Consider the following 22,793-nt stretch of genomic DNA (forward strand, 5'->3'; position numbering starts at 1 on the left):
GCCACATAATCTATTTTACTAGTAAATATACACTTCCTGTTCCAGGTTCCGAATGCCCCATCTCCTGCTTCTTTTTTTTTTTTTTTTTAAGATTTTATTTATTTATCCACAAGAGGCAGAGAGAGAGAGAGAGAGAGAGAGGCAGAGGAAGAAGCAGGCTCCATACAGAAGTCTGATGTGGGACTTGATCCCAGGTCTCCAGGATCACACCCCAGGCCAAAGGCAGCACTAAACCGCTGAGCCACTCAGGGTGCCCCCACCTCCTGCTTCCTAAAAGTCCACGAGTCACTAGGTGCAGAAAAGGGAGCCCCCACCACAGTAGGTATCAGACTTGGAAAGTCTCCATCCCAAACATCCTGTGTGTCCCCAGGGCCCTGGTTTCCACAAAGTCTGGCTCACTTTTGAGCAAAGAGCTTTCTACAAAAGGTACAAGGTAAAGCCTGCAGGTGGTGAGCTGCCGCTGCTGCCACCAGGAGACATTTACTAAGCGTCCACTGCCTACAAGGGAACACCTGTGACAACACGCTTTCCTGGCGACTTGAGGACATCTCCGTGAATCATGGCTGCAGGGAAGAGAGTAAATGCTGTCCACAAGCTCCTCTTCAAAGCCATCTTGCCTTTCCACGTAGACGGTGGTGTTCCAATGCAAGATCAAGGCCCAGCTTTGGTTCTGGACATTTAGGGGCACCATTCTTGGGGCATAAAGCAGTCTCCCCCAGTTAGCGTGATCATAATCACCTGAGTTGCTTGATAATTATACAGACTTCCAGCCCCCATCGCAGACCTACTGAACCAAAATCTCCAGGAGCTGAATTGAAGAATTTGTACCACTGATGAGGCACTCTGGATGATTTCTAGAAGTTGGCAAGTGTGGGAGACACTAGCATTAAGACAGCCCAGGATCAGGTTGCATCATTCACCCGAGATCACCAGGCTAAGGATGAGAGCTTTGGTTCCAGGGCCCCATCCCACCATGGGCCCCAAGCCACTGCCCCACCCCCAACAATGCAGCAACAAAGACTCAGGCCTGTCTTACACGGCAGCAAAGCTGCTCCCTCAGCTCAAACCAGGTAGTCAGGGAGAGGAAACTGCCCCGTGTGCCTGTTGGTAATTAACCCTGATGACGTTAGGGAAGCAGTTGTGGCTGTTTGGAACATGAGTGTTCTGGAAAGACTTCTCCCCTCTTTCTCACCACCACCCTCCCTCGAATGACTCACAGATCTCCACTTCCTGTTTTGGAGGCACCAGAGGGCACATTAGCCACAAGGATAGATTGTCATTTGGCTTTTCTTTTTGCCTTATGTAATGATGTGGCCTAGATATCACATTTGCTCTTGCAAATTCTCTCGGGCGGTGATATCATACCTTCTGTTCTCCTCATAGCAACAGAATTACAGCACCTTCCAGTAACTGGTCAGGAATCCAGAAGCAGAACAATGTAGGCAATGTCCATGCCTGGAAAGACCTTTGAGAACTTACTGCACTTAAACTAATGGAAAGACAGGAAAAGCCTAAGTTTCATTATAAAGGGACACATAGGGATGCTTGGGTGGCTCGGATGGTTAAGTGTCTGACCCTGATCTTAGCTCAGGTCTTGATCTCACAGTCATAAGCTCAAGCCCCATGTTGGGCTCTATACAGGCATGGAGCCTACTTAAAATTTTTTTAAAGGGGAGGGCAGGTGGGTAGGGACCCACAGATAATATAGCCAGACTTTCTTTTTTATAATTTTATAATATCTCACATTTATTTTCACCCTGAATGTACTGAAGGGTCATTAGACTGACAGGTCAAGAATGACGTAAGGCAATGAAGGAAGGTCAGGACAAGGAAGGCAAGGTTATTGTCGTGTCCTTGCTTTATTCCTGTGAGCAAGTTGCTTATCTCTCCAGGGAAACTTCCACGTTCCTTTCTAAAAAAGGGGGTAATTCTGCTTTCCTAATCCAAGCATGACCCTGTAAATAAAAATGCTTAAGGGAACACAGTGTAGTTCTTCAACTCAGGTGAATTAATTCCATCCTAACACTATCTGGAATCCCAGAAGCAGTCATTAACTACACAGTTTCTTGCCCATAGCTCAATATGTGATCAAATTAAGAGAATTATCCAAATGGCCCTTTTGGAAGCCACTACAGCCGCCCAAAGACCATCCTTAAAGAAAGAAAAAGATATTCTGCCTTTGGTAAATGAAATGATGTTTCCAATCCACCATCACTGAGAGATGTACATGAAGATGTTAGTGCAAAGGATGATACTTGACAAGTCACATGCAATCAACGCTTGTCTGGTGACCAAAGGAATAGATTTAATTTATTGAGCTAAGCTGCCTAAATGCTTGTCTTTACCCCTTAGAAGTCTCTCTATCATTTGGAAGGATGCTGGTTGGAATTAAAGGCCCAGTCTGAGGGCAGCCCAGATGGCTCAGCAATTTAGCGCTGCCTTCAGCCCAGGGCGTGATCTTGGAGACCCGGGATCGAGTCCCAGGTCGGGCTCCCTGCATGGAGCCTGCTTCTCCCTTTGCCTCTCTCTCTCTCTCTCTCTCTCTCTGTCTCTCTCTCTCCCCTCTGTGTCTCTCATGAATAAATAAATAAATAACATCTTAAAAAGAAAAAGGCGCAGCATCTAGGGAGAAGTCCCCTCCTCGATCAAACCAAAGTTCCCAAAACTCTCCATGAGGACCACTGGACATCCACAGAGAAGGGGCCACTACCCACCTGATAGGTCCATTCTTCTCCTTGGCCTTCCTCAGTCTCAGCCGTGGTAGAGGCCCTCCATGCACCGTGACAAAGTCTACTTCCGGAAGTGGAGGCTCTGAAAACAGGTTGAAAAGAGGAAAAGGGTGTGATTGGAAACAATGGAAGCATAATGAAAGTGGTCCTCATGGGGCCATCGAGAGGAAGTGTTCGTGTAAGATGCGATGAGCATTTTCTGACTCTGCTACCACATGGATGAATTTTGAAAACATTACGCTAAGTGAAATAAGCCAGACTTAGAAGGACAAACATTGTATGACCCCTCTGATATGCAATATCTAGAATAGACAAATTCATGGAAACCGAAGTATGTTAGAGGTTTCTCAGGACTGAGGGGTGGGTAGGCAAGGGGGAGTTAGTTGCTTAATGATCAACAGAGTTTCTGTTTGGTGTGATGAAAAGTTTCCAGAAATAGACAGTGATGATGATTTAAAACATTGTGAATGGACTTCATGCCAATAAATTTGGTGCCAGGAAATGGTTAAAATGTACATTTTACGTTATATATTGGACCAAAATAAACTTTTTGTAAGAAAAGTAAGGGATGCCCCTATGCTGACAGAGGGTACACACAGCAAGCCTTACGGTTAACTTGCTGGACAGGTTCCTATTTGATGGGGAAGACCAGCATATCAGACTTCTAGATCCTTTCCCATCACAGACTGTTCTGTCCTCCTTTTGTTCTCCCCAACACCCAGGTCTCCCACATAGACTCTCCACTGGGAGGAGACTGGTTGACACCAAGTGTTCTAGTGCAACTTTGTATGAATGCAACTGGTAGTTACATTCATGGTATGAATGCACAGGCCGCCATTCTGGTTGGTGGGTAGCACAGCTCAGATGCACCAGGCACTAACCAAATGCACTAGCTGTGTCCTGCATGGGCCTCATCTCATATAATCTTCTCAATGTTGCTATCAAGTGAATGAGATCTACAGAGGGAGAAAGGAAGAGAAAAAGACAATATAATATGAATGCCCTCCCCTCGGGTATTATATAAGACTGATGAAACACTAAACTCTATCTCTGAAACTAATAATATACTATATGTTCATTGAATTTAAATAAAATAATAAATAAATAAATAAGTAAATAAATAAATAAATAAATAAGAATGCCCCCCCGACCCAACCCTAGCTTTGAAATCTGCTACAGCGAAATTAAGGACTAGGAGACCAAAAGAAACAGTACTTTAGCTTGTCGGGGGCACCTAGGTAGCTTAGTTGGTTAAGCATCTGCCTTTGGCTCAGGACATGATCCCATAAGTCCTGGGATGGAGCTCCACTTCAGGCTCCCTGCTCAGTAGGGAGCTTACTTCTCCCTCTCCCTCTGCTCCTCCCCCTGCTTGTGCTCTTCCTTCGCTCTCTCTCTCTCAAATAAATAAAAATGTTTTTTAAATTTTTGAAAAATAAGAAAATAGACTTGGGGTAGAAATTCCCAATCCAAATTATAATAAATAAAAACCTATACCTTCCTAGATAGTTTTTTTGGGGGAGGGGTTGGTGGGAGGAGGGACAGAGGGAGAAGGAAAGAGAAAATCTTAAGCAGGCTCCAGGCCCAGTACAGAGCCTGACGCAGGGCTCAATCTCACGACATGAGCTGAAATCAAAAGTCAGACACTTAACCGACTGGGCCACCCCTAATGGCCTAGTTTGTTTGTTTGTTTGTTTGTTTGTTTATTTATTTGCCTAGATAGTTTTTAAAGCACTATCGAATATGATGCTTGTCAGAGGGAAGGGCGGTAGGCAAAATAAGAGAAAGGGATTAAGAGCTAAATCTCATTACAAAATAAATAAGACACGGGGATATAACACACAGCATAGAGAATACAGTCAATAGTATTTTAACAACTCTGCATGGTGACAGATGGTAACTGGACTTATCGTGTGCCCATTTCATAATGTATATAAATATCAAATTATCGTCATATACCTAAAACTAATACAATTTGTATGTCAATTATTCTTCAATGAAAAAGCTCTATCGAATATGTTAATCATACATCACCAAGCAACAACATTTATTAGCCACCTTTATACACCATGTACCATGGCAGGCTGGGAGAAGCAGCCACAGAAGGCACAAGTTTCTGCTTTCCAGGAGTTCAAAGTCTCACAGTGGAGACGGTTTTATAAACACGTGGCGCTTAGAGTTATGATCAAGTTAAACACAGGGTGTCGTGGGAGCGCAGAGGAAGAACACCTGACCAAGGGCAGGGGCTGGTGAGACCATTGAATGCAGAGATACACGTATACAGGGCCCGGAGGTGGAGAGCCAGCAGAGACAGAACTGCAGCCATACCTGGCTGAAAGGTGAAGTCCCAGCCTGGGAGAGGCTCGCACCAAACTGGGAGGTATGGGTACAGGTCGGATCAAACGTCCTGGAAATAAGTCATTTACAGATTCTCAGCTGACATGTATTGTAGAAATACAATTCAGACAGCTGGTTGGAGGACCGACTAAGAACAAGAGGACAGGTTGCCCAAAGTCTAGGTACCTGAGGTCTGAAGCAAGTGATGGCATTGAGAACGGAGCAGAGGTCGCCAGATGGGAGAGACACGTGGGGGGAGAGAACAGGATGTGGTGGCAGACAAAGAAGGGGGAAGAATCTGGGCTTTGGTGTTGGTGGCTCAGTCATGACGTCATTCATCAAGGTTTGGGGGAGAAGTTCAGAAGCAGCTCACTTCTAGGCCTGATTATGTTCGACGTGCTTGTGGAATTATCCGGCAGGCAGCAGGAGACGGGACCATGCAGGAGCCAACTGGCGGTGACATGGAGTCAGTCCCCAGCAGGAGAGGCACCGCTGCCCAGGGGGACCGCACAAAAGCCCCCAAGCTGAGCGGAGGGCTCGGGGCCCTGACCACTGGAAGCCCAGGCATCTAATACTGGATGGAAGAGAGACAACCCCCAGTAGCTTTCTCAAATGGTACCAAGTCTAGAATTTCTTCCAAAGTCAGCCAGATAGGGTCACATAAATTCTGGCCTCCATAGGCCTGTGGGGTTGCCAGGGACCCCCGGAGGTGGCCTAGAATGGCCCTGCTTGCAGTCCACATATTACAAGAGGTGCTGGAGGTCTAGGCTGTTCCCGAGAGGTGTGGGTTCCCAAGAGGAAGCCCCTGGGTTCCTGCAGCGGTGAGCGGGACAGGGCGGTGAGGTTTGAAAAGCCCCTACCAGGTCCCCCAGGGGGACAGGCCCCTTCTAGTCGGAGAATTTCTGCCCCCAGCCCTCCGCGCTAACACTGAAATGCCTTCTCACTTGTGATGTTTTGCTGTTTGCAGTAAAGTAAGTGGTTTTTATCACACGCTTCCTGTTTTCAGCCCAGAGGGAGATTCACTGTTCACTGTGTGTGTGAGAACCCCTCCCTCCTCGGGCTCTTTTTAAATTTTTCCTTTCTTTGCTCTTCTCCGAGATTAATAATTCTAGTTCCTCTAATCTCTTGGCTAACCTTTTAAAACCACCCCACTTCTCATTGCCCTTGGTATAAGCAGAACAAAGTGCTCGCTCAGCGTGCAGAAGGCAGGCCCATGGGGGGGGGGGGGGGCAGGAAGGCCACCCCGGCCTGTGGCTAGTGTCATACCTGCCGTCCTAAATGTGCCACTGCCATCCAGCCGATGCCATCAACATGTGACTTCCAGACTGCTTTCTGCTTTCGGACCTCCCCCCATCTTATATTTTAAACAGGGCACCTTTTTCTCTCTCATGTAAAAGCCTGAACTTCAGCAGGCTGGTTCTTAAACACATTTCAAGGTTAAATAACTTTAACTTCCAGCCATCTCTTTCCAAGGTTGTGTTCCTCATTCCCCAAAATGGTATCCTGGGCAGATGCGCTCTCCTTTCCATTAGCCTCATTACTGACTTAAGCCAGATCAGACCCAAGGCCAGAAATGGGTTGTGTCTGAGCTGGAGAGTGAAGCTCTTCAACCCTGGATATTCGAAGTGGGGGAAGATGCAGAAGGGAGACTCTCATTACCATTCCTCTACTAGAAGCAAATGACAAAGGAATATATAGGGGCTGCCAAGTGTGAAAACCCTGCAGAGTAAGGAGAAAAGCACTGAAGGAGAACGTGCCCTACAAAATATTATAATATAGTATGAAGTTAAAAAAATATATAGAATAAAGTTACAATAATTGAAATGGTAAGGTGCGAGCACAGGACAGGCAAAGCAATGGAAAAAGCTAGAGAGCCTAGAAAGAGACCCAAACAAACAAATGAGAAGATAGTGTATGACATGAACAGTCGTTCCAAATGTGGCGGGAAACTGGCTTATCATGTAGGGGGAAAAATTACCATGTAAATTTATACCATACATCAAGATGAATTCCAAATGGGTCTAAATTTAAAGGTGAAAAGCAAAATTATGAGGAAGCATTAGAGGGGCACATGGCTAGCTCAGTCAGTAGAGTGTGTGACTCTTGATTTGGGGGACCTGAGTTCAAGCCCCACATTGGGCACAGAGCTAACATTAAAAAAGAAGAAGCAGCAGCAGCAGCAGCATTAGAAAATATGAAAGAATAAGAATTGATCTAATTTCAGGGTGGGGAAGGCTTTTCTTAGCATGACCAGAGGCAGAAACTATAAAACAATCAATAGAATTGATTACATGAAAATTTAAAATGTCTAAATGTAAGAAGAATACCGGCAAGGAAACTAAACAGTAAATAGCCTGGGGGGGATTATAATAGGTACAGCCAAAGATTAATATCATTAGTGTAGGCAAACTATTAAAATCAATAAGAGAAAGGAGGTAATACAAATGAAAACATGTTAAAATCCCCTAAAACGTACCAAAATGAACAAAAGAGAACCCAAAGTAGAAAATTGTATCTGCACTAAAACTAACAGAAGTCCCAATTTTACTATCAACTTCGAGTTAAATGCAAGGAATTAACCCCCCACACAAAAATACACGTAAAGACACTGTGGTGTTTCTTTTCTAATCCCTGGCACCGCCCCAGATGGACCATGCCACACGCTGAAGGCGTCGCCAGTCGAAATTGACAGCAGTAGAAAAAAAATGGCAGCTGACCCCATAAAGGGGGGTCATCACTCCCCTGTCACCAAAGTTATGGACTCGGCCTTCCCAAGGAGAAGGAGCAATGTTCCTTTCATCTTTAAATCCCCTCTTCAGCACTTAGCACAGGTCTTTGTGCGTAGCCAGTCAATAAATATTTGCTGGGTTAAGTTATTACGTCATGCCCCTCCCACTCCCAACACACACAGAAACTCTGGCTCTCAGGCCTATGATGTAAAGAAACGGCCCCATTCATATTTTGGCAAACCAACCCTAATACAAGAAAATAACAGTATCCAGCCCATTTTCTCCTGTGGTGCATCATCTCGTCTCCTGGGGCCCAGGCCCAGATGTGGCTGCTTTCGGTGAGGGGAGCTGGGGTCCATCCATCCATCCAATCCCTGAGGGCCATTCACTTGGGGGTTTGGGGTTCGATTTGCTGCTCGAAAGCCGTTGGGAGACCGCTGAGGATCAGAGCACCAGGTGGCCCACGGAGGGCTGGAAGGGCGTGTGTGCCTCCCTGCTGGCCTATGCAGGTGTCAAAAAACCTGCGACCCTGAAAGACTCTGAGAGAGTCCCCACGAAGAGGGAACAGCTGGGACGAGAAGGTCAGTCCCTGTCCCAACTCTACCGCAGCTTCTGCCCCTGGGAGCCGGGGACTCCCTGCGACCAGCCTAAGGAGACGGGTCTCGGAGGACACATGAGGGCACGATGTTTGGAGGGTGTGCGGGCCGCCAGCCCCGGAGCAGGAGCCTCCTGCAGAAGATCTCAACAGATGTGGCCCTGCACGGTCCTTCCCGGGGCGGGGGGGGGGGGGGGGGGGGGGGGGGGGGCCTCAGGGGGAGGCTGTGGCTCCCGGTTCTGGGGGGAATCGGAGGCACCCTGACTGGGCCCATCTCCACCAGGAGGCCCGTCTGATAATGCTCGGGACACACGTGTGTTTTCAACTGCTCTCCTGAGCATCTGAAAAAGTACATTCTCCTTCCCTTCTGGAGAATGGGGGCAGAGATGGGGAGGTGCCCCGCGGCAGCGGCCAGGGCTCGGCGTGGAAGGCAAACGTGGGGAAGGACTGGTTTCCTTGATATTTTTTCTTCCCTCTTCCCCTCCGGCATTCTTGGCTCTATCATAAATAATGATCACTGTGTTGTGTACACAAGCGGTTTAGCTTGACAGTTCTGCACACATTTGCTTTGTCTCTCTGCCCCCCCCCCCCCCCCACACACACACTTTCCCCTCCCTGGTCCTCTCCTGCTCCCTGTAGGAAGACAATTTTGCCAACCAGCTTCCTGCCTTGGCTAGGAAATGGCGTAGCCCACGTGTGAAAGCTCTTCTGACCCTGGATCTACACCAAGGATGAAAGTTTGCTCTTCCCTCAGCCCTCGAGGGCGTAGAAGTGGTGGCCCTCTTCGGAAGAAGTCAGAAGTCAGCCCCCTGGGCCCTACCTGAGGAAGCCTGTCAGCCCTGGGGTAGAAATTCTGGGAGAAGGATCTGGCCTCCCCCTCGCCTCTGAGCTGCTCGGCTCCCCATCTCACTGGAACACTTGCCTCTGTCCTTCAACATGCCTCGAACCTGCGCCCTCCTCTGAGGTCAGCGACATATTTAAAGCACTTGCCTTCATCCTGTTCCCATCAGTAAGTTTTAGTTTAATGTTAAGACATTCGGGAGGGAAATTCCATTCACATTTCTTCTGGGAAATCAGCTGCTGTGTTTTCCAGACCCAAATCCCTTGCCTCACATTTCTGGTAAAATTCAAAAGTTCATGATTTTACTGAAACAAAGCCATTTCTTAGGCAATCAGGCATGCCTCCTTCTTCTTTTTTTTTATTGGAGTTCGATTTGCCAACATATAGCAGATCCCCCAGTGCTCATCCTGCAAAGCGCCCCCGTCAATGTCCATCACCCAGTCACCTCACCCCCCGCCCACCTCCCTTCCACCACCCCTTGTTCGTTTCCCAGAGTTAGGAGTCTCTCATGTGCTGTCACCCTCTCTGATATTTCCCACTCATTTTCTCTCCTTTGCCCTTTAATCCCTTTCACTATTTTTTATATTCCTCAAATGAATACCTCCTTCTATCAACACTCAAGGCTCTCTTTTTCTCCCCTTTTTTTTTTTAATTTATTTATTTACGATAGTCACACTCAGAGAGAGAGAGAGAGAGAGAGGCAGAGACACAGGCAGAGAGAGAAGCAGGCTCCATGCCCCGGGAGCCCGACGTGGGATTCGATCCCGGGTCTCCAGGATCGCGCCCTGAGCCAAAGGCAGGCGCCAAACCGCTGCGCCACCCAGGGATCCCTTTTTCTCCCCTTTTAATGAAAGAGAGGGCTTGGGTAGTTTTGTTGATTGGTTGGTTGGTTTTTACCCTTTTGGAAGACCCGCTTGATCTTTCAACTTGAATTTTCACACTTTTTTAAAATTTCAAAACCTTTAAAGTAGGGTTGAGTTGGAACATAAGCAGCCATTGTCTCAAAGAGCTTAGCTAAGGGTCTCAATGGACTTAGACGGCTCAACAGTGCCCCCCGGTGACCACGAGCACACGGCTCTTGGGCTACTAGGCTACATTTAGCCTGCAAAACAAGGTAGAAATACGCGTCTCAAGAAGAAATTCCCCTCCCCAACTCAAGAAATACAATATACTAATTTGAATCAGCAATGCAGACCATCCAAGACACAGCAAGGACCAAAGGGCAGGAAACTAAACAGCTTTTCATCTGAATAAGTCGCACCAGAGGGAGGAACACCCAATCGAACATTACTTCTCTTTCCAGCCTGAAATTTGAATTTTTTTCGTTTGAAAGCTTTCCTTAACTAACCAGACATCCCTTCAATACCAATACCACCCAGGGGCCATTCAGGGTTCGTTGTGCTACGTGCCAGCACTGTCTTTACATCTCTGCCTTTGAGGACCTCCTATTTTCACAGGGGTGAAAGAAAATAAACAAGTAAAAAAAAAAAACCAAACAAGTTCTGAAAACAAGTTCTGTGATGAAATTCCGGCAGGATAAGTGGATAGAGAGTGGTGGTTGGAGATGGAGGTTATTTGAAAGGACTGGCAGGGAGAGCTCCTCCAAGGTAATGACATCTGAGCAGAGACCTGGATGATTATTAAGAAGCCATGTGCACGATATTCCCCAGAAAAGGTAAAGGGTGGATGGAAAGGCATCGATGAGCAAAGCAGGTTTGACCCCTCTGAGGAACAGCAAGGAGGGTACAGAGGACAGATGCTTAGCGAGAAAGGAGGAGAGTAGAGATGAAGTCAGTGAGGAAGGTGGGGGTGAGGAAACTGAATCCGATTCTAAGACCAATGCAGACTCACTGGACAGTTTTCAGCTGGGGATGACATGTTCTCCAATGCATTTTTAAAAAATCACTCTGAGGGGACGCCTGGGTGGCTCAAGGGTTGAGTGTCTGCCTTCGGCTTAGGGCCTGATCCTGGGATCAGGGATCGAGTCTTGCATTGGGCTCCCCACAGGGAGCCTGTTTCTTCCTCTGCCTGTGTCTCTGCTTCTGTGTGTCTCTGATGAATAAATAAATAAATCTTTTTTAAAAATAATAAAATAAAAGATCACTCTGAGTCCTGAGTGATCTTTTTAAAGTTATGGTCTTCATCATAATATAGAGGTGGGGATGCGGGGCAGGAGACCAACAGGCACTCGTGAAAGCAGAGAGACCAGTAAGAAAGCTACTGTAGAAGTCCAAGCAAGAGGTGGCTGGCTTGGATAAGGCTGCTTTGTGGTGAAGGGAGGGTGGGGAGTAGCTGAGTTCAGGATACATTTTAGAAAGCAGCCAATGGGGCTTATTGATGGATTAGGAGTCGGTGGGGAGGGGTAGACTCTTTCTGGCCTGGGCAACTAGTGAAGAGGAATGCCAATAACCAGGGCAGAGAAGCCTGGGTGGGAAATGGCTTTGGAGGTGAGAGAAGAGTTGAGAAATCAAAATCCTCTTGGACCTGACTATTGAATGGTCAAGAGATGATTAAGAGATATTTAAAAGATGACCGCATATATGAGTGTGGAACTCAGGGGAGAGTCTGGGACCAGGATCCATCGTTGGGAATCCTCAGCAGACAGGCAATGTTTACAGCCACGAGACTGGTACAGGAGGAGGGGGTACATAATGAAAAAGGAACAGAAGCAGGCAGAGAGGGCATTACTAAAAGTGGATGGAGCCAGCAAAGAGGCCTGAGAAGGAGTAGCAAGGCAGGAGGCCCAAAAGCCAAGAGAAAAAGTGTCTGGTGAAGGAGGGGATGTCAGATGATGTGGGGGGAAAAAATCAGATACACTGAGGACAACTGCCTCCGGATTGGAACCAGTGAAAGGGGAAACAGGAAGTAAGCATGTGGAGCCTACACAACAGACGCTTTTTAAAAGAAGTTTTACTGTAAAAGGGATGCCATGGAAGTAGCTGGAGGGAATGTGGGATCAAAGGAAGTTTCTGGTTTCTTTGTTTTCATTTTAAAAAGGAGACTAGGGGATCCCTGGGTGGCGCAACAGTTTGGCGCCTGCCTTTGGCCCAGGGCGCGATCCTGGAGCCTCGGGATCGAATCCCACATCGGGCTCCCGGTGCATGGAGCCTGCTTCTCCCTCTGCCTGTGTCTCTCTGCCTCTCTCTCTCTCTGTGACTATCATAAATAAATAAAAATTTTTAAAAATTTAAAAAAATAAAATAAAATAAAAATAAAAATAAAAAAGGAGACTACAACATGCTCATGCAGTGTTGGGACCCTTTCTCCATTGGGGGGGCACGATGAATAGGGAGGAAAGGATGGGATCCAATGCCCCTGAGGGTGGTGGTCACCTTAGAAGTGGGGACAGGAGCGAAGACAGAAGACGCAGCCCTGTGTGTGGGTAGCCTTGGGAGACGTGGGAGAGGCAAATCCCCCCTCCCCCATTACTTCTAATTGTTCAGTGAAGTAAGAAACAAGAAGCTAATACTCAGAGTATTAGCTCGGAGTGTGGGGAGAGGGTCAGGGCAGGGGGAATATCCCAGATGTGAGGAGAGACAGAAAATGAGTGGAGGGTGAATTCACTGGGGGACCGAAGCACGACTGCCAATCACTCTTCCCTGAGAATAACCGACTCTTGAGGCCCCTGTGACAAAATGGCAATGACACATGACTGACAAACAGTAATGTGGAAAAATTCCTTTCAGGTATGAAATATTTCAAAGATCCCAAAGGACTGTAACCAGCGCTCATGTACATGCTAGCCAGATTTAATTCATGTTAATATTTTGTCTCAACTATCTTTTTAGGGGGGGGGCACCTGGGTGGCGGCTCAGTGGTTGAGCATCTGCCTTTGGCTCAGGTCATGATCCCAGGGTCCTGGGACTGAGTCCCACATTGGGCTTGCCACAGGAAGCCTGTTTCTCTCTCTACATATGTCTCTGCCTCTCTCTCTGTGTCTCTCATAAATAAAATCTTTAAAAAAAAAAAAGGCAAAAACAAAAAAACTATCTTTTTAGAAAGGAAAACATGCCAGTCATAACTACAGCACCGTTAGGGTCCTTCCCCGGTTCCATGACCTTCTTCTCTTGCTCTTAAAGTCCACTCTATAACCATAGGAAGCAATCCTGTTCCTCTTGATCCGGGCCTGTCTATGGCTCTATGGTGATTTGTTCATACAAATGCTGCCATTCAAGATTTACCTGAAATCTGGGTTGTCAGAAAGAGGACCACAGGACGTTCGGAAGACAAAGCCTGGATGTTGACACTGTAGTTGGTGCCCGGACATAGGTCCAAGCACATCTCAGGAGCCTGGCTGCTGGCAGTGATATTAAAGGTCATTTCCTGGGCAAATTCCTTCTGATACCATCTCTGGCCTTGAATGTGGAACTGAAACACAGGAAAGTTCACTAGGTGAATGGCTGGCTCGGAAGGAGCTTTCTCATGAGCAAACTTGCTCTCAACTCTCAAGTTCCTTCGAAAAGTGAAAAAAGAACAGTGAGCAAATATTAGAGTTGTAATACCATCCACACTGTCATTACGATCTATCAGTATAATAAAAATGTCTTTAAATCAAAATGTCCAAAAGGCTGAGGCCCCAGTACAAACAATTTTCTCCTTCTTGTTCTCACATGTACAATGAACAATGTCAAAGTCTCTTGGCAAAGCTGCAAGAACACAAGGCCACAGAACATTTTCCTAGAGAGAAGACGAAGAATCTGAACTAAGGCTTCTCCAAAGCAGGACCTGAATGAGGGCACTCCGAGCTGGCCTGGTAAAACCCCAGCAGGGCTTTTCTCCTCTGCTGCTCCTGTCTGACATTCCCGACACTTTCCTGTAACATCCCAGCACCTGGGCCAATAGACATACTTTTCTGCCCACTTAATTTTTTCTAGTACCAGCTCATCCCATGGTGAACCACAATAGCTACAAAAGTTCTCCTTGACTCTCTAGACAACATGTCCAGACCCTGGTCAGAGACACTGGTGTGAGGAGACACACACAGGCAAAAGCCATGGGTTCCTCCCATGGATACTGTGTGAGCATCAACTCTGCATAGGCCATGTGCACAAAGAAACTCTCACAGCTTACTCAGCCATCCCCAAGGTCTTTCTTCAAATATGTAGGACAAGTGTCCATTCTCTTGCTTTGTCTTGCAATTCTTGCTATCAATCTGCCATTGATAATAACAGCTATGTAAGTAGATGTTTAGGTTTGCTGATGTATTTTTAAACCTCCCACACTAGACAACATCTATACATAGAATAACTTAGTAACTTACTGAATACATCTCCTCTATATCAGCTGTCTTTGTACTTCTCCATCTCAAGCAGGTTTCATTAAATATTGAAATGTTACTGATGATCTGTTTTACTGCAGGGGGGAAAGAAAGAGAAATCAACTTACACTCTACATGAAAATACTACCATCTATAGAGCATGCAATTCTTGATTTTGGGATTGTGAGTCAGAGGCCCATGTTGGGTATTGGGATTACTTTAAAAATAAAATCTTTTTTAAGAAAAGGGTAGTGGAAAGGGAGGTGGGCAGGGGGATGGGATAACTGGGTGGTGGGCACTGAAGAGGGCACTTGATGGGATGAGCACTGGGTGTTATACTATATGTTGGCAAATTGAACTTCAATTAAAAAAAAGAAAAAATACTACCTTAAATAAAATTTATTTATTTGAAAGAGGGAGAGAGCACTTGTGTGGGGGGAGGGTGGGCAGAAGGAGAGGGAGAGAGAGAGTCTTTCAGGCAGACTCCACGCTGAGCACAGAGCCCAATAAGGGTCTAGGTCCCAGGCCCCTGAGATCATGACCTGAGCCAAAACCAAGAGTTGGATGCTTAACCAACTATACCACCCAGATGCTGCCCCAAAATACTATGTTTTAATTAAGTTATATATTAGGATGATTTCGGCAGTACTTTAATTTAGAAATTAGTGGTAGCAGCACTTTTATATTTATGTAAACTCAATCCTGATTAAATTAAAAGATGCTCAATCAGAGGATCCATCTTAAATCCAATCACTGCAAACTCCCCTTAGTTCATTAACCTAAAACTGCAGCTTGGCTTTGGGCCTCATTTATACAAATAAGTATCAGTTTCAAATTCTGAGCTGGGAGTAATACCTCAGCAGAGAATTGCGAAGTTCTCTTTGAAGAACTGAAAAAGATTTGCTTCTAAGAGTTTCACAGGAGGGGTGCCTGGGTAGGTCAGTCAGTTGAGCATCCGACTCTTGATTTCCACTCAGGTTATGATTTCAGGGTTGTGAGATCAAGCCCCACATCAGGCTCCACACTCGGTGGGGAGGCTGCTAGAGATTCTCTCCTTCTGCTCCTCCTCCCACTCAACTTTTCTCTCTCTCCAATAAGTAAGTAAATAAATAAATAAAATCTTTTTTAAAAAAGAGTTTCATAGCAACATGGCAATGATTAATAAATGAAAAAGACAACTCCCAAAGCACATGAAAAAAGAAAGTCTCACAGGAGCCAAGCCTTTATTGTGTAAGCCCCTGGCCTGACAGGTTCCTGTGAATGAAGCCACTTTGGTAGACGTGACCTTTCTTTATGGATTGGGCAGCCTTGCCAGAGGAAACCTGTTCCACAGGTCGCAAGCTATAACTTCAAATGTTGTAAGACAGAGTAGATAAGAAAGTACAGGTGATTCAGAAGAATGCAACTCACTATTGGATATAGAAGGTTTTAGAGATAAGTAGCAGTGGTCCAAAGACCCTTATGTTTATGAAATTTTCAAAAAACAATAACCTCAATACTATTTAAGTAGTTCCAGGGGAGGGGTGGTGGAAAACAAATAAATAAATAGATAGATAAGCAGATAGATAAATAAAATAAACAGTTACAGACCATACGAAAAGGTAGAGAATTGCCCAATGTATTCAAGATGACTAGATAAACCACAATGCCCAAACTGTGCAAGGACAGAATGAGCAATTACTAAACACACTATGCCAAACTAATCATGGGTAGTAAAACAATGAGGCAATTTCTAATAAAGTTGAGAACAATACAAGGATGCATGGTCTCATAGGTATTATTTAGCATTAACTAGAAGATTCTAGACAACACGGAAAGAGACAAGAACAAAAGAACTATAAGTACCAGGAAGAAAGGGAACAAATGATGCCACTGTCAGTAAATCTAATGGAATCTACTGGAAAAAAAAATAGTTTGTAAACAACAGAAAAACAAATACAAATAATAGGACTTTGGCAAAGTATATCCAAATACAAGAACATAGAAAAATTAGTACTTGTTGATGTATCTGCAAGAACAAGTATGGTATGCTGAAAACAGACCCCCCAAAATGTCCATATCCATCTGTGACCATGTTACCTTATATGGCAGAAGGACTTTGTAGTGTGATGAAGGCAGGGAGATTATCCAGAATTATCTAGATGAGCCTAATGTAGAGATCACACTCCTTATAAGAGACAAAAAGATCAGAGTTAGAGAGTGATTTAAGGACAAAAGGGGCAATTAAGTCAAGGAGCTTCAGAAATGGAGGATGGGTCCCACAAGCCAAGAAATGTAGGTGAGATCTAGAAATTGGAAAGGACAACAAAATGGATTCCCTTCTCTAGCCTCCAGAATAAATACAGGCCTGCTGCCACCATACTTTTAACACAACAGAACTGATTCAGATTTCTGACCTCCAGAAATATAATGAATTCAGATTGTTTTAAGTCACTAAATTTGCAGTAATTTGTCATACTAGCAATAGGAAACTAAAACAACAAAAAAATTACAATAAAAAGGTGCAGCACCCAGCTGCCATGCATGGCCCAACTACTACAGAGCACCATGCACAGCTGCCTTCACATGTTCCACCTAACCACTGATGCATGCTGCACCCAGCCTCGTGCCCCCAGCTACCACAGCACTTCAGAAAATCCAGTATAGGGTAGCAATGCATAACAAATTTGCTACCACCACCACCACCACCCACTTTCAAGTTCCCTGGCAGGCATGCTTACCCTGCCTGGGTCCCTCTAACACTACAGAGAACAAACACAGCCCACAATAGGCAGAGAGTCAGTGTAGACAACTGCACTAAAAGGAAAAGTGATTCAGACACAACAGCAATCTACACACATAGCAACACACATAGGATACTCTCCTGTAGTGCCAGGTCTTGGTGAACAGGGGACACGGCACTGTAGGGTACTCCAAGACTTCTTCATAAAGTCACTACTTTCAAGAATAGATGACATAGCTGACTTTCTTAAAACAAAGATACAAACACAGAGAGGCAGACAAAATGAGGAGATAGAGAAATTTACCCCCAACAAAGGACAGGACAAGGCCACAGCCAGATATCTAAGCAAAACAGATATAAGTAACATGCCTGATAGAGAATTTAAAGCAATGATCATAAGGATACTCACTGGACCTGAGAAGAGTGGAAGACATGAGTGAGACGCTAAGATGGAGATAAAAAATAACATAGCAGAGATAAAGGGCTCAATAAACAAAATGAGAAACACACTTGAAATGAGTAGCAGAATGGAAGAAACAAAGGAATGAATTAGTGACCTAGAAGACAGAGTAATGGGAAGTAATCAAACTGAACAAAAGATAGAAAAAAGAATTATGCAAAATGGGAACAGACTTAGGGAACTCAGTAACTCCATCATACATAATGACATTTGTGTTATAGAAGTCCCAAGAAAAGAAAAAAGAAAAGAGGACAGAGAATTTATTTGAAGAAATAATAACTGGGGGTGCCTGGGTGGCTCACTCAGTCAAGTGTCTGCCTTTGGCTCGGGTCATGATCCCAGGATCCTGGGACTGAGTCCTGCATTGAGCTCCCTGCTCAGCAGGGAGTCTGCTTCTCCCTCTGCCCCTTATGCTCTCTCTCTCTTGCTTACTCTCCCTCTCTCACATAAATAAATTTTAAAATCTTTTAAGAAAAAGAAAAGAGAAGAGAAGAGAAAAAATAAAAGAAAATAACTAATAACTGAAAAATTCCTTAAACTGAGGAAGGAAACAAATATCCAGATCCAGGAGGCACAGAGAACTCCAGTAGACATCAACAAAAGCAGACCCACACCAAGACATATTGTAATTAAATGACAAAATATAGTGATAAAGAAAAAAAATTTTAAAGCAGCAAGAAAAAAGAAGACAGTAATTTAGAAGGGAAAACTCATAAGGCTGCAGGAGATTTTTCAACAGAAATTTTAAAAGCCAGCAGAAAATGGCATGATATATTCAAAATTCTGAATGAGAAAAGTCTGCAGCAAAAAAAACACTCTATCCAGCAAGGCTATCATTCAAAACAGAAAGAGAGATAAAGAGGTTCCCAGACAAACAAAACTAAAGGAGTTTGTGAACACTAAGCCAGCCCTGCAAGAAATATTAAAGGGGATTCTCTGAGTAGAAAGGAGACCAAAAGTGATAGTATAAAGGTAGGAAACACAAAAGCAGTAAAAATTAATATTTCTATTAAAAAATCAGTCAAGGAACTCACAAAATAAAGAATATGATATATAACAACATATATCTAAAACACGGGGAGGAGAGAAGACTGGGCTCAAACTTAAGCAACCATCAAGTTAATATAGACTGTTATATGCAGAAGACATTATGTACAAACTGAATGGTAACCATATATCAAAAAGCCATAATAAACATGCAAAGAAGAGGAAGAAATCCAAATATATTACTAAAGAAAACCAGCAAACAGAGAGAGAAGAGAAGAAAGTTATCAGAGAAAAACTTCAGAAACAACAAAAGTAATAAAATGGCAATAAATACATATCTATCAATAATTTCTTTGAATGTAAATGAACTACACACTCCAATCAAAAGATACAGGGTGACAGAATGATTTTAAAAAAAATCCCATCTATATGCTGCCTACAATATATTCATTTCAGACCTAAAGACACCTGCAGATTGAAAGCAAAAGGATGGATAAACATCATGCAAATAGATGCCAAAAGAAAGCCAGAGTATATCAGACAAAATGGACTTTTAAAACAAAGATTATATCAGACAGACTTATATCAGACAAAATGGACTTTTAAAACAAAGATTATAATAAGAGACAAAGAAGGACACTATATAATAATAAAAGGGACAATCCAACAAGACAATTAAAAAATTATATTTATGAACCCAACATAAGAGCACCCAAATACATGAAACAGTTACTAACAGATATAAAAGGACTAGTCAATAATAATACAATAATAGTAAAGAACTTTAACATCCCACTTACATCAATGGACAGATCCTCTATCCAGAAAATCAACAAGAAAACAGTGGTTTTGATTGACACAATGGAACAGAAATATTTGACAGATATATTCAGAACATTCCATCCTAAAAACAACGGAATACACATTCTTTGCAAGTGCACAAGTAACATTCTCCAGAATAAATGACATATTAGGCCACATAACCTGCCTCAACAAATTTAAAAACATTGAAGTCATACCATGCATCTTTTCTGACCACAATGCAATGAAACTAGAAGCCAATCATAAGAAAAAATCTGGAAAGACCATAAATGCATGGAGGTTAAATAACATGCTGCTAAACAATAAATGGGCCAATGAAGAAATAAAAGAAAAATTAAAGAGTACATGGAAACAAGTAAAAATAAAAACACGAAGGTCCAAAACCTTTGGGATGCAGCCAAAGCAATTCTGAGAGTTTATAGCAATACAGACCTACTTCAAAAAGCAAGAAAAACCTCACATAAACAACGTAACCTTACATCTAAAAGAGCTAGAAAAAGAAAAATGAAACTTAAAACCAGCAGAAGGAATGAAGTAAAGATGAGAGCACATGGCGCCTGGGTGGCTCAGTCGGTGAAGTGTCTGACTCTTGCTTTTGGCTCAGATCATGATCTTAAGGTGTGAGTGAGACTGAACCCCTTGTTGGGTCCATGCTCAGCGTGGATCCTGCTTAAGATTCTCTCTCCTCCTCTTCCTCTGCCCCTCCTGCTGCTCATGCGTGCACTTTCTCTCTCTCTCTCTCACTCTCTTGCTCTATCTCTCTAAAAAATACTTTTTAAATTAAAGCAATAAAGATGAGAGCGGAGATAAATGATATAGAAATGAAAACAAAAACAATAGGACAGGGGATCCCTGGGTGGTTCAGCGGTTTAGCGCTTGCCTTCGGCCCAGGGTGTGATCCTGGAGACCCGGGATCGAGTACCACGTCAGGCTTCCTACATGGAGCCTGCTTCTCCCTCTGCCTGTGTCTCTGCCTCTCTCTCTGTCTCTCATGAATAAACAAATAAAATCTTAAAAAAAATAGGACAGATCAATGAAACCAGGAGCGGATTCTCTGAAAACAAAACAAAACTGATAAACCTCTAGCCAGATTTCTCAACATAAAAAAGAGAGAGATGACTTAAATAAAATCACAAATGAGAGGAGAAATATCAACCAACACTACAGAAACACAAACAGTTGGAAGAGAATATCATGAAAAACTATACACCAATAAACTGGACAACTTAAAAGAAATCATAAATTCCTAGAAATATGTAAACTACCACAACTTGAAGCAAGAATAAAAAGAAAATTTGAACAGACCAATAAGCACCCAAAAAATTGAATCAGTAATCAAAAAGCTCCCAACAACAACAACAACAAAAAAGCTCCCAACAAACAAAAGTCCTGGACCAGATGGCTTTATAGACAAATTCTACCAAACATTTATTTATTTATTTTTATTTCTACCAAACATTTAAAGACAAAGTAATACCTATTCTTTTCTAACTCTTCCAAAAAGTAAAAAAGGAAGGAAAAGTTCTAAATTCATTCTATGAGGCTAGCATTATCCTGATACCAAAACTGGATAAAGATACTACTAAAAAAAGAAAAATATAGGCCAATATCTCTGATGAACATGGATGCAAAAATCCTCAACCAAATACTAGCAAACTGAATCCAACAGTTCATTAAAAAAAAATAATTCATCACGATTAAGTGGGATTTATTCCCAGGGTACAAGCGTGGTTCAATAGTCACAAATCAATCAATGAGATACATCACATCAAAAAGAGAAAGGATAAGAATCATATCATTTCAACAGATGTAGGAAAAGCATATGACAAATACAACATCCATTCATGATAAAAATCCTCAACAATGGTCTAGAGGGAACATACCTCAACATAATAAAGGCCTTATATGAAAAACTCATAGCTAATATTACCCTTAACAGGGAAACATTGAGAGCCTATCTACTGAGGTTAGTTAGGAACAGGACAAGGATAATCTACTCTCAACACTTTTATTCAACAAAATGCTGGAAGTCCTAGCCACAGCAATCAGACTACAAAAAGAAATATTTTTAAGGCATCCAAACTGGTAGAAAAGAAGTAAAACTTTCACTATCTGCAGATGGCATAATACTATATATATATAGTATTAGTATATAGTATAGTATTATATATATATAATCCTAAAGACTCCACAAACTGCTAGAACTGATAAATTAATCAGTAAAGTTGCAGGATTCAAAATCAACATATGGAAATCAGTTTCATTTTTATACACCAATAATGAAGCGGCAGAAAGAGAAATTAAGAAAACAGTCCTATTTATAATTGCATCAAAAATAACCAGATACCTAGGAATAAATCTAGCCAAAGAAGTGAAAGACTTCTACTCTGAAAACTATAAAACACTGATGAAAAAAATGGAAGATGACACAAAGAAATGAAAAAACATTCCATGCTCATGAATTGGAAGAAAAATATTGTTAAAATGTCCACACCACCCAAAGCAAACTACAGATTTAATGTAACCCCTATCAAAATATCAACAGCAGTTTTCACAGAACTAGGACAAACAGTTCTAAAATTTGGTATGGAACCACAAAAGACTCTGAATAGCCAAAGCAGTCTTGAAAAAGAAAAGCAAAGCTGGAGACATCAAAATTCCAGACTTCAAGTTTTATTACAAAACTGTAGTAATCAAAACACTATGGTATTGGCCAAAAGTGGACACAGAGATCAATGTAACAGAATAGAAAACTCAGAATTAAACCCGCAATTATGTGGTCAATTAATCTTTGACAAAGGTGGAAAGAATATAATGGGAAAAGGACAGTCTTTTCAATAAACTGTGTTGGAAAAACTGGACAGCAACATGTAAAAGAAAAAAAACTGGACCACTTTACTACACCACACACAAATATAAATTCAAAATGATGAAAGGGGGCACCAGATGCTCAGTGGTTGAGCATCTGCCTTTGGTTCAGGGCATGATCCCAGGCTTCTGGGATCGAGTCCCACATTGGGCTCCCCTCAGGGAGTCTGCTTCTCCCTCTGCCTATGTCTCTTCCTCTCTCTATATCTCTCATGAATAAATGAATAAACTCTTAAAAATGGATAAAAGACTTAAATATGAGACATTAAACCATCAAAATCCTACAGGAGAACACAGGCAGCAACCTTTTTGACATTGGCTGTAGCAACTTTTTTTTCTAAATATCTTTCCAGAGACAAGAGAAACAAAAGCACAAAATAAACTACTGAGACAACATCAAAATAAAAAGCCTCTTCACAGAGAAGGAAACAATCAACAAAACTAAAAGG

The 22,793-nt window shown here is 43.1% G+C and overlaps 1 protein-coding gene and 1 long non-coding RNA gene across 2 annotated transcripts in view; one reads left to right on the forward strand and one right to left on the reverse strand.

Moving 5' to 3' along the window:
• SUSD1 (sushi domain containing 1) overlaps positions 1 to 22,793 on the reverse strand; it is a 130,174-nt gene that overhangs the window by 18,307 nt on the left and 89,074 nt on the right. The window contains exons 11-14 of the mRNA XM_038553300.1: positions 14,489 to 14,580; positions 13,410 to 13,596; positions 3,611 to 3,685; positions 2,715 to 2,811 (exon numbers count right to left, since the gene is read on the reverse strand). Of these exons, the coding sequence (XP_038409228.1) occupies positions 2,715 to 2,811; positions 3,611 to 3,685; positions 13,410 to 13,596; positions 14,489 to 14,580 (451 nt within the window). The remainder of the gene's footprint in view (positions 1 to 2,714; positions 2,812 to 3,610; positions 3,686 to 13,409; positions 13,597 to 14,488; positions 14,581 to 22,793) is intronic.
• On the forward strand, positions 8,045 to 9,956 carry LOC111097884. Its single transcript, XR_005367163.1, has 3 exons — positions 8,045 to 8,373; positions 9,065 to 9,396; positions 9,899 to 9,956. It is a non-coding gene; the product is annotated as an uncharacterized LOC111097884 (long non-coding RNA).

The sequence above is a fragment of the Canis lupus genome, chromosome 11, assembly GCF_011100685.1.
Source record: "Canis lupus familiaris isolate Mischka breed German Shepherd chromosome 11, alternate assembly UU_Cfam_GSD_1.0, whole genome shotgun sequence".
In the NCBI taxonomy this organism is placed as follows: Eukaryota; Metazoa; Chordata; class Mammalia; order Carnivora; family Canidae; genus Canis; species Canis lupus.